A 12,249-nucleotide genomic window follows, 5' to 3' on the forward strand; every position below is an offset into this window, starting at 1 on the left:
GGAGTATTAGTAAATCACCATTTTAAACTGTGTATGGGAGAAGTCCTATATATTGTACAAAATTGAGGAAGTTGGATAAATGAGAGATAAGTTGTACTGAAGATAAGGATTTTGTAGAATATTGGAAGAACATCCATGAGGAGGTGAGGAAGCACAATACAAGGGTGAATACATGGTATAAGGCCTAAGGAACATATGAAAAGGAAGTATAAGGAATTTTAGATTAGGTCTGAGGTCATGTTTCATTGGAGGAAGGAGAATTTTCTACTGGAAACATATTAAAAGCTTAAATTTTGAAAAAGTTTAGAATATGTAAGAAATTGAAAAGACATGATACTAGAAATGCTTATGAAGTAGATTTTCCTATTGAATTGAATATTTCACTAGTTTCTAACATTTTAGATCTTACAAATTATCAAGAATATGATGAAGGGGATGAAGCCAAGGAAGCATAGTGGATTATTCTAGCAACTACTTTAGCTATAATGGATACTGAGGAGTTATTGAATGGTAATGTTGGTAGAAGTACAAGTAATAAAACCTATGAAAAATATCTAATCAAATAGAAAGAGTTCAACCAATTGAATATTTGTCATAATTGACAAGGGAGGAGGTCGACCATCTTGGTTTTCTTTTAAACATAAAAAAAATGATGCACTCACTTCTTTATGTACCCGAAGTGTGCGGTCCATGATCGTCATGGGTCTAAGAGGAATCTCACATCACCCTAAAATATTTCCTTTTTGTCTCTTGAATAATTCCTTTTTGTCTCTTGAATAATGGTTGTCTCATTGAAGAGTTTTTATTTGTGGAATTGTGCTATTAGTAAGTCCTTCATATGAGATTATATTGTTTTAATTTCAAAGGTGGACGTTCATATTAGAAATATAAATCTATTGGTTGACATTCACTACCATACCATGAGTATTCATAGAGTTATTATAGATTTTTGGTGTGAACTTTAATTATAAAAATTGTACGCTTAGTTTTGAACATGTTAGAGGCTCTATATGGGGTCCAAAATTCAATTGAATAGATCTTGCACTAGTTAGGTACCATCAATTAGAAGATGGGGATTTATGAATTAGGTCATAATAGCCAATAAAATCAATGGTTCATAAGTTATTATTTTCCAGATTTATGCCACCTCAATTTTTTTTAATTATAATTGCTCTCAACAAACTCTATAAATAACTTTTGGGCTGGTCAGCCTCAAGGGTTATAATTATATATTTAAACCTTCATGACCGGTGGAAACTTGCCTCTATAAGAAAGGCTCATAAGTTGTAGCTTTATCTAGTAAATTATTGTAAGGAAGATGCCCATGTGGATTTTCATATCATCATATTTTAGAATTCTATAATTCCATATTTGTGGAGATAATTAGAATCTCATATTTTTTTCTAATAAATTGTTATTATTTTTGCATTTCTCTTATCTATTTGTAGTAGTAAGGGGAGCATACTTCATAAAAATTAAACATTGAGACAAAAGCATTGCAAAATCCTTACTGGTAAGGCTATTATCAAGCAAGGTTAAAATGTAATTTTATTTTTTTTCCTTCCTCCCATGCTTTACAATATATTTCATTTCAATCTTGACTCCTCAATTAAGTTGTTGACCAAGAAAATCCCTTCGCCATAGGAAAAATCAAATTTTCTTATGTATAGGAGAAGGATATCTGATTATGGTTATAGATATAGATACTACTTGCCAAAACCCTTTTGAAGAAGTTGATTTGAGTTTTCTACCATAGTTTGAGAACATGTCCATCTTCTCATATAGTGTCTGACTAGTTTACCACCAAGTTGACTTACTCTATGATGTTTGAGAAAAATATTGGTTTCTATCATGATCACAGATCAAGAGTTGGGAAATCAATCATAGTTTCAAATATGTGATTTTCAAAGCAAAAAGGCATCTTCACTTAGGCATTTCAAGGTAATTAAATTATTATGTATTTAATCTTTTATCATAAGTCTCCTTTTATATATTAATGGTCTTATTGCATATACCTAGCACCTACATCTATCTCACACTTGTCATTATATTAAATATTTTAATTTACATTCATTTTGAACATCTTAAAGCCACTTATATTTCATGAAAGATGACTTTCTTATGTGCTTTCCTATATTATAATGTGGGTATTTTTAAATTCAAATTGGGCTATATTGAGAGTTATGTTACAAAGCATCTCTTTCTCTTGTATTCAATGATTAATGGTGAAAAAGTTTTGTTAATGAATTTTCTTCACATATTTTACATTTTAAAGATCATTAACCCCCATGACATTTACCTCCAAAATAGTTCCTTGTTTTATTAGCTTATGGATATGGACAAGGATGAGTTCTCCATCACTAAGGTCTTATCCTATGATAATATAATTTTATTGTCATCCTCATGCCTCAAGTTCGGCTTTGTCCTTCTCTCTTGATTCAAATAATTTGACTTTTCCTCCTATCTAGTTTCTAGGAAAATATTTATCTATTTCTCCCCCCCCCAACCCCATTTTCTCTACCTTTGTAAATTTTATTCAAAAATATAATTATAAAGTTTTGGGAATAGGGGAAAAAAAACCTAGTAAAAATTTGATGAGAAATTAGCTTCCACTTATTTCATGTCATCTTCCTCAACCACAGAAAACTCTATAGATAATTCTCCCTCTTCACCCATGTCTCCTCCTTTACCTATAGACTAACTCAAATAAATTGACAAACCCAACATCCTCAAATGATATTTCCCTCTAAGGTATCCAAAACTAAGCTACTATTTCATATAATTTGGTGTCCATAGGTAGAAAAGTGGATGAACTATGTGTTTGTCTCATCAATCAAAATGTAGTATGCAAATGGTCAATTTTCTAGTTCTAGATTACAATGAGAAGATTTAATAAATTGAAAGTTACATTTGAAGATTAAAAGAAGGAATAAGAATAGACTCAAAGGAAAGAGAATATTTTTTTATGCAAGGTATTTTATGATCTTCATTAGAAGATAAATAATTGGGTGATTATTGAGGACCAAATTGTCAATATGAAGAACTAGATTCACCACAAGGATAAAAAGATAGAGATGATATATTCCCTAGTCAAAATGAAGGAAAATGAATAAAAAGCAAAAAGAAAAACCTTATTGAGTTGGCCAACTACAAAAGTTTATTTTGGAGATGACTAACCTTTTTATCAATTTCATTTAGGAAGAGTTGGAGGATAGTAAATTAAAATAAACAAAGAGAGGATATTATTTCAAGGTTGAATATAATGCAGTATCCAAGGATGCTTCTTCTAATCGGCCTCCTAAACATGCCTACTTTCTTGAGAAGAAAAAGGATCTCAATGAATATTGGAAGGGATTCCCTCATATTTATATGTAACTTACTCATTACTATGGTGGTTGACCTTTTATTTTTGGCATCTAAATGATTTGTCTAGTTTATTGGTTTAGGGAGTTAATTATGTTGTTTTATTTTGTTTCTCATTTTGTTTCTAGCTCTATTTCTATTAGTTTGTTACCTAAATTCACTACTAGTGAATTATTTCAAGAATATCCTTTTGATACTTGGTATTATTTTAATATTGGGTTCAATCCCTACCCTTTGCTATCTAATTAAAGCATACGGTTATGATAATGCAGTGGATAATAATTTGCATTTGAAATACTTAGTAGTCTTCATATAGGGTCATATATGGTATAAGTTAAATTTGACTTTAGTTGGTGATAGTACTTATCAAATTTTTCTTATTTTTATTTTTCACCATTAGTGCACTTATTGGTCTATCATCCCCCACATATTTATAATACTTCATTATACAATGGAGGATGATCTATCTTTGGTAGCCTTGAAATTGGACCTTGTTTGGATGATAAATTATCTCCTAGTTTTCATGTTCTGTGATCTCCTTTCATGTATAAGTAGGAACATACTTATTTTACTCACTTTAGTTGAGATCCATTATATTTATGATGTTCACTTGCATCATTGATGAGAATACATCTTTTTTCTTCTTAATTTCATCTTTCATGATTTTGTATTATTCATCAACCTCTAGATCTTGAGTTGTTTATATAAAATAATTCTTACACATGGGAAATTTACAAAGTAATTTTTGTTTATTATAAATAATTTTCAAGGGTTATTTATAAAAAAAAAAAAATGTTTCCCTTTAATAAATTATTGTAAAATTTTATGGAATAAAATGTAGATGAATTATAGTAAGTTGTTTGTTGAGAAGAGTTTTTTAAAAGAGAATACTTGAAGTTTCTCACATTACATAATGAAAAACTTCAGTGCAATATTCTATAAAATAACAAATGTGTTATATGTGATGGTTTAGGAATTATTTGCACATCCCTAAGGTTGTGTATTTCTTTATTGATGAATGTATATGTGTTTCTTGATGATTTTAAAGTTTACTTACTTTCTTTCATCTTACATGTATTCATTGCGCTTCTATGAGATTAATGTATTTCCTCTTCTTCGTATAATTTAGTCATCTTCCCTTATTTAAATTTTATCTTCAAGCTTTTCATTTTCCTAATTTAACATCTCTTCATTGTCATAACATCAATTTTATCATGTGAGAGAGTCTTAACTAGATACTTTAGAGAAGTATTTATATCCCAATAGAAATATATCTAGTAGTATTTTTTATTTATTAGTCCTCACATGAGAATATAAGTTAGTATCTCAAGCCATGTCTACAATAAAAACCCTTTCCAATAGATATAATGATCCAAAAAAATATACAACTCTATATAATAATTACCATTTATCATACACATGAGACCTTAAATAAAATTATTCACTAGATGGGGTCATTTTTCTCTTTTCATTTATAAAATTTATCTTTATCATAAGGTATTCAATGTTCTTTAGGACCACTACACCTTCAACTATGGAATTTTTCATTGCACCTATATGAGTGACATGACTTTAGAACTACTTTATCATATTGTTATCTTCATATACTCATAACCTTTAACTACTTTTCTAACAACTCTTTCAAAATTTTAGGGACTGGCGAATTCAATATTTGTTTTCTTCTACTAAATGTGACTTTTTTTTAATAATTATCTTTTTACTTCCATAACATGATTTTTCAACTAATTTCAGTTTTAGATATAGAATCTTAATTGTAGCTATACCATGTTTTAGCTATTCCTATTTTGTCTTCACTATATTTAGTTAGATCTTTTCCTCTACTAATTATATTCTAGATCTTGGTTTCTCAATTACCTTTTCTCAACCTCTAGTGCCTAGTGGAAGCTCTCATCATTGATTCATAAATTTATAATATTCATCTCAATAGTTAATTTTGAGATATTCACATATTTGTCTATTTTCTCACAATTTGACACATGGTAATTTGGTAAAATTGAAATCATATGTTACTCTTTATTGTATCATTTTACACTCAAATCCATTTTTTCTAGGTTTTACAATATTTAAAAAAATAATAATTTGATATTAACTCAATGAGAGGTTACCTTCACTCTTATAATAATGCTATCACATTCAACTTTTTTCTCTCCATCTCTCAAATTTACTTTTACATTGTCCCTCATTCTACTAAAGGTCATAGATGAATACAAATTTTACTTATTCCTTTCTTTATTCACCCTACTTGAATCCTCTATTTAATTCTATTTAAAGTTTTCTTTCATTTAACATTGAATCAATGAATTCATAAATTTCAAATCCAGCTAAGAACTCTTGTACTTGTAATTTTTTAATTTATTTTTCTATACGAATCATTACTTGGTCATTCCTACATCTACTTTCATATTTAGATACTCATATTATTTACCAAAATTCTATACCTCTCCTCTTTAATAAATTTTATTTTGAGATCCTTTGGTATGCACACTCTTCTTTTAATCTCCTCATGTTCCTATAGTCAAACTTGCATTCCATTTATGGACTTTACTAATCAATCCTTTTAGAAAACTTTATTTTTGTACCAATATTTTTCACTCTTCTTTTCACAAGGATCTTCATATCCAAACACTTTGTTTCTTATCATTGTAATTCTGGCTTAGTTGCAATCTGATATGGAAATATACATTATCATAAAAACACTATCTTAAGTTGGAATCATTAAATTACTTTGTAAAGTTGTAGCCCATCCTCATGCACAATTAATGGAAACTAGCCCATCTTACCATTTTCAATGCCTAGAAACTATAAACTCCTTAATTTGTAACTAATGAAATTTAATCAAATGTTCTACAATTTTTTACATATTGATGCCCCTGCATCATATATGAGACTAGAAATTATTCAATGATCCAAGATTCTATATGCATTTCTCATAATTTACTATAATTGTTGGGTTATGTCTTAGTTTTAAAATGATTGTTTTAATGATGTAATCAAGGGAAAAAACATTAGTGTCATTGATACAATAATGAGTTGTTTAGAAGTTAGGGTTAGTTGAGGAGCCGGTTATGGGAAGTTATTGGGTCTATTTAGTCTTTGCAAAGTTATATATATAAGGCAATAAAATCTCTGATAGTAGGAGGGGTAGAGCAGGAGAATGGTATGGAGAATCAATGAAGAATAATGAGGAAATCTATCGAAGGATTGAAAAATGAAAAGAAATACTAAATTTTTCTTTAAAGAACTTTAGTTCTATAATTTATTAGTTGTGATTCTCTATTTATAATTTAGTTTCAAAAGAGCTTTATTTTTGGGACTGTTTGTGTTTGGAATAGATGGTGTTTTCCAATCAAGGTATCATGTTTTAATTTTATTTTGTTCTCTTCCACCATTTTACTATGCACTCCACATCAGATTGGTATCAGAGCACACGAAAAGGTTTGGGAAGAAGATTTAGGATTTGGCAGGTTGAAGGTCCCTTGTTGATGCTTGGAGTAGAACTATCCTCTAAGAGTGTTCCAAGGTAGTGGCTAGAAATCTAATTAACCCTAGATTGATTTGAGAAGATGGTTTTGACAAGGAGTGAAAGAGAAATAATTAAGGCATTGAAGGAGTACTTGTATAGTGATAAAAAGGAGAGAGAAGAAAGAGAAGGAAAGAAGAAGGAAGAAGAAGCAAGAAAAAAAGAAATAGAATGGATGAGACAAGAGGAGTTGAGATGCCTAAGAAGAGTTTTGGAAGAACAAGAAGAAAAAGGTTACAAGAATCTTAGAAGAGAGTTAGATAAGAGTATTGCAAAGTGGGAGAGGATAGCATTTCTTTTGGAGCAAGCAATAGATGAAGATGAAGTTGTTGATGAAGACAAGAATCAACAAGTGGTACACATTCCATTGGAAGGGCATGGACAATGGATGAATGATGGTGTAGAGAGTGAGAGTGAACAATAGGAGGTTGTTGTTGAACCTTGTGAGGAAAAGGTTCTTGGAGATGAGGGAGAGTTGGTGACAGGTATGGTTGAAGAAATTATATGCCTAGATGATGGAGATGTTGACAAAATTGATCAGGAAGGAAAAGATGTAGAGAAAAAATTAGATGCTGAAGAGAAGACTATTGATGGTAGGGATCAAGTATTTGTTGATGAATGGGATGCTCTAGAGATTTACAAATAGGGAGAAGATCATATTGTTGATCCAGTTGATTGGTATGCAGGTGATATGAGGCTGACTAAGGTATTTATTCCAAAATTCAACGAAGATATCATGAAGGGTATTCATTCTACAGTTTGGAATCAACATGTTATGGCTAATGGCATTAATTCAATCATCATTGTGATACCATAGAATTGGAAAACTCTAATGGCATTAATTCAATCATCATTGTGATACCATACAATTGGAAAACTCGGAAGAAGATCACAACAATTCAACGGGACTTGAATTTTTCTATCCCCGAGAGTATGATGTAGGGCATCACAATATTCTAGACATTTCATAGATTAGAGATAATACATGCATGATAAATGTTTATTTATAAATGTTTTTACAAGATGGATGTAATCAGTCATGTTGAGTTAGTTAAAGTAAGGGAAGTTAGAAATAAGTTATGAGCCTTAGTTGTCAGGTAGTTTTGAGGAAAAGTCTTTTTATCTCTATAATGTAATGGAGAATGGGGAGGAGAGTAGAATAGCATAGAAGAAGAGTGGAAAATTGGTAGAGGAAAAAACAATGTGATGGAAACAAATAATAAAAGAGCAATTGAATTTTCCATTCTATATACTCGGTTCTTCACTTTCCATTTGTAATTCCCTATTCTTAAATTCATGATTTATTATGTGAATGCAAATTGGTTGCTGGTGAGTTGGATTAGTAATTTGACATTGTTGATATTCTCATCATTGAGATATCAGAAGACTATGAATTTTTGTTATACAATGAATTATGTTTGATTTGTTGAAGGAGATATTTGAGTTTGATGTTAGATTGGACTCATCCACCGTTCTATTGTGCACTCTGCATCACATATCCAAGAAGACCAAATTTCATACAAGTATGAAGATATCCACATATCTGATCTGCATATCCATACACATATGCAATAAGACAAAAATCAATATTTATGTAATGATAAAATATCTATGAAAGAAATTATATATTACAAATATCAAATATATATTTAAGAATTCTGAACACTGAATTTATCAAACTATCTTCTGTCTATTTAAGACTTGAAAATTATATTTATTGTTCTCAATCTCTTTTGTATATCCTAGCACTTCTACATATCTTCCCACATTGCACATTTCCTTCTATGTGTATGATTTATCATTTTGTTCTTGCACATGCCTCTTCTCTTCTTTTCCTTTAATTATTCATATTTGAATTTGTTCTGTGATTTGAAGCACATATGGTACTCACCCACGAGACAACCGTATGATGTGTTCACCCTACATAGATATATTATATGGTGTACAACTAGCCCAATCATAAAGTAGCCCAGTCAAGGAGTGTATGGGAATGTTAGCTTCTTGGATGGGTAATCAATTTTGTTTACAATGAAGGGGAGGCCGAAGGGGGGTGTTTGAGGCCAGAGGGAATGTCTAAACACCAAAGGTAGTGCCTGATGGAAAAGGGAGTATTCCAAGGGTGAATGGAGCATCCAATGTCAAAGTAAGTGACATAATGTTGATAGACATTCTAATGCTGAAGGAACTAATGGATGTTGAAGGAGTGTCTAAAGATGGAGGGACTGACCTAATGTTGAAGGGAGTATCTAGGGCCAAAGGGGGTGACCCAAGGCCAAAAGGAGAAACTAATTGTACCTGAAAGAAGTGACCATCTGATGGAGGAGTGCTAAGGCTTTCAGTAACCATTTTGTTTTGTGATAGTTAATGCACTAGATTGCATAAAGAATTGCAAGTGTGTATCAATTGTTGGATATTTCATTTGGATATGCATTATGAAAGTCAAGTTGATTGTAAAACAATTTGAGCCTGTGAGTCTATCCAAACATTAGAGTTTGTTGTATGTAAATTGTTTGCCATAATACAAAGTTGCTCGAGGGTTTGTGGGTGGTGGGTTATTTTCCTGGAGGGGTTTCTAATGTTAACTCTAGTCTCCTTTGTTTATCTTGTGTGCATGTTATTTTTCTATGTTCTTGTTTTTCCTATGCATCAATATGTCATAAAGTTGATTAAAATTATTTATTATTTCCCCTGCAAATTGACATTAAGAAGGTGCTTCCACTCATAGCTTTCCTAACAATATATCATATTATCAGATGATTTACATTTTTCTTCTAAAATATTTTACTACATTTTTCTATGACCATAATTCTATCTTTTCAATTATTGATCATATATTTTTTTATTACTTTTTCGTAATCTTTTCTTTCATAGAATCTGAATTAGTTTAGTAAGAGAGGACATGCACTCTTAAAAAAAACAAAAGTTCACCAGTTATAAACTCACAGAAATATATAGATCCAAGAACAGATAATTGATATAAAAAATAATAGACTGTTTGTTTCTTCATTCACCTTTTCATGACAGCAATTTTTAATCTAATTTGCATTTTAATATAAAACTACAAATTCCAATTACCGTCATTCCGCTATCTTTCGTTCACAATCAACTTTACGGAAGACTTTTCAATCCCACGGTTTACACATTTACACTGAACGAATAACCTGTGCACCTTTTAGACCTCAAATAAGAAACACAGCAATAGAAGTGAATGAATGCGCAAAAAACTCGAATATTATGGTTTTCACTACAAATCATATCGTATCCGAAGTGTTGAATCAATAAGTGATTTTTCATAACAATATCCAATCTTCAAATTTCTCTAGTAGCACAATGTCATAGTTTACAGTTCAAAAGAACATAGCAGATATTTCTGCTTGAGAGGAGAAACTGTGTCAAATTCCTTCTGCCGTAAATGGGGTCTGTGCTTCATTTGACATCATATTAAATGATACATCTGGGGATAAGGAGTAAAAACTAGGTGGGTAGATTAATCCTGAAAATAAGAAAGATGAAATTGGAAGAGAATCAACATGACAGATGCTGTTGTCATCGTTGGCTATATCAGTTACTTTGACCATACCAATTGAAGCATCTTGTTCTAGAAATTCCTCATATCCATTATGCTGTATGTAATTCTCCCTTTTCCAGTTGGCAGAAATATTCCGTTGTATGTCACGATCTGTTTCAACAAGAAAGCTCTCAATTTCTCCACAAGAAAAACTGGTCTGATCTTTGAGAATGCATGCAGAATAGTCTTCGGACTCTGCTAAACCCATGAACTCATTTGTGGATATAATGTTATCCACGATTGTGCTTTGTTTTTCTGGTTCACTGCACGCTTGTTCCTTCTGATCAGACCAGAGCTCTAGATGTGTAGCTGCACCAACATGATGTTTATTTCCCAATTTGGTGAATTTGGGATCTTTCCCACCGAGTTTCTTGCTCAAATGTGTATTCCAATAGTTCTTTATTTCATTATCTGTTCGCCCAGGTATTCTGCCCGCAATCAACGACCACCTGCATATATTCACCCATGATTGAACACTGAGTACGTCTAGAAATCATACACAGTGATCCTTCAGCTTGGCTGATGATATAAAGCAATAGAACAAGAATAGACAATGGCAACCAAGTAAGCGAATCGAAACCTCATACCGATTCCCCAACAACTTATGAAGTCTGATAATGAGTTCTTCTTCATCAGCAGATATATGACCTCTTTTGACACTGGGGCGTAGGTGGTTAATCCACCTCAGCCTACAACTCTTTCCACTCCGTTGCAAACCTACACACAGAACGAAGTCAACAGTTATTTAAAAGCTAGCTATATGAAACTATAATTATCCTTAACAACTCATTATATAACAAAATTAAACCGCTGAGTCTTGTATGCTTGCACTGAATTCTTTATATTATGAGCAATTTCCGTATGCACTGTGATGTCTAATTAACCAACTTATGAAATTCAATAGGTTTTGACATTTTTTCTTCCTGCAAAAATAAGAAACATAAAACAGCAGCTGCTTAAGCTCTATCTTTAAAAGTATGTCCTACCTGCTTTATCAGCTATAGAATTCCACTGTCTTTCTCCGCTAGTTTGTATCTGGTTTTTCAAAAGATGATCTTCAGCTGGTGTCCAGGGGCCTCTCTTCACACCAGAACATGAGTTTGTTCGCCTCATACTCTCTTTAGAAGTTATGAAGCTCAGATTACAACAAGATGCTAAGCTTCAAGCAAACTAAATTAAACGCTAAAGTGACCCTAAGTCAGTTCAAGCTATACTTGCAATTCCTTGGCCAAGATATGCAAATATAATGCTACTTTGCTCATAATATTTTCTTGAATTTATAACTTTATCATCGAAGCTATTCAAGAGTTCAAACCTCACGTTTTCCCCGGTAAAGGTACCTTCTTAACCGTAGTAGGATATGCCTTCAGATAATATAGAGATTTTCGAAGGCAAGAATAATTATCTATCAAGATTTCTCTTAGTTTGTGTCATCATTCAATACATCAACATTGATGTGGGAGCAAATCCAAATATCTGTCAAGTGTTGGGTGAGGGAAGGAAAGAGAATGGTTGTTTCGTCAGTATAACTGAAATTAAATAACTTACACGTGGTGTGATCTATGGAACAACTGGTGACCTATGAAACAGTGTGTACTGACACGGGTAGAACAAATGATATCTTATAATTGCATTACTATGCTTCTAGGTGCTAAAAATGCTAAAACTGTTGCCCGAATCAAGAAGCACTGCAAAAAGTTTAGCATTGTTTTCGTGTGTCATCAGTAGTTTATGTAATGCAGATTCATTCATCATTATCTTCTGTCCCGATGCGGAA

At 31.7% G+C, this 12,249-nt stretch overlaps 1 protein-coding gene across 1 annotated transcript; it reads right to left on the reverse strand.

Annotated features, from left to right (window-relative positions):
- Positions 1-10,174: 10,174 nt before the first annotated feature.
- On the reverse strand, positions 10,175-11,785 carry LOC149579889 (transcription factor WER-like). The gene is made up of 3 exons (XM_089812586.1): positions 11,459-11,785; positions 11,060-11,189; positions 10,175-10,921 (listed from the first exon to the last, which is right to left on the reverse strand). Exons 1-3 carry the CDS (start codon positions 11,583-11,585, stop codon positions 10,297-10,299), a joined length of 882 nt encoding a protein of 293 aa, XP_089668712.1. The 5' UTR covers positions 11,586-11,785; the 3' UTR covers positions 10,175-10,296.
- Between the last annotated feature and the right edge of the window lie 464 nt (positions 11,786-12,249).

The sequence above is a fragment of the Cupressus sempervirens genome, chromosome 1 (genome assembly GCF_028749045.1).
Source record: "Cupressus sempervirens isolate cs-2001-9-10 chromosome 1, ASM2874904v1, whole genome shotgun sequence".
Classification (NCBI taxonomy): domain Eukaryota; kingdom Viridiplantae; phylum Streptophyta; class Pinopsida; order Cupressales; family Cupressaceae; genus Cupressus; species Cupressus sempervirens.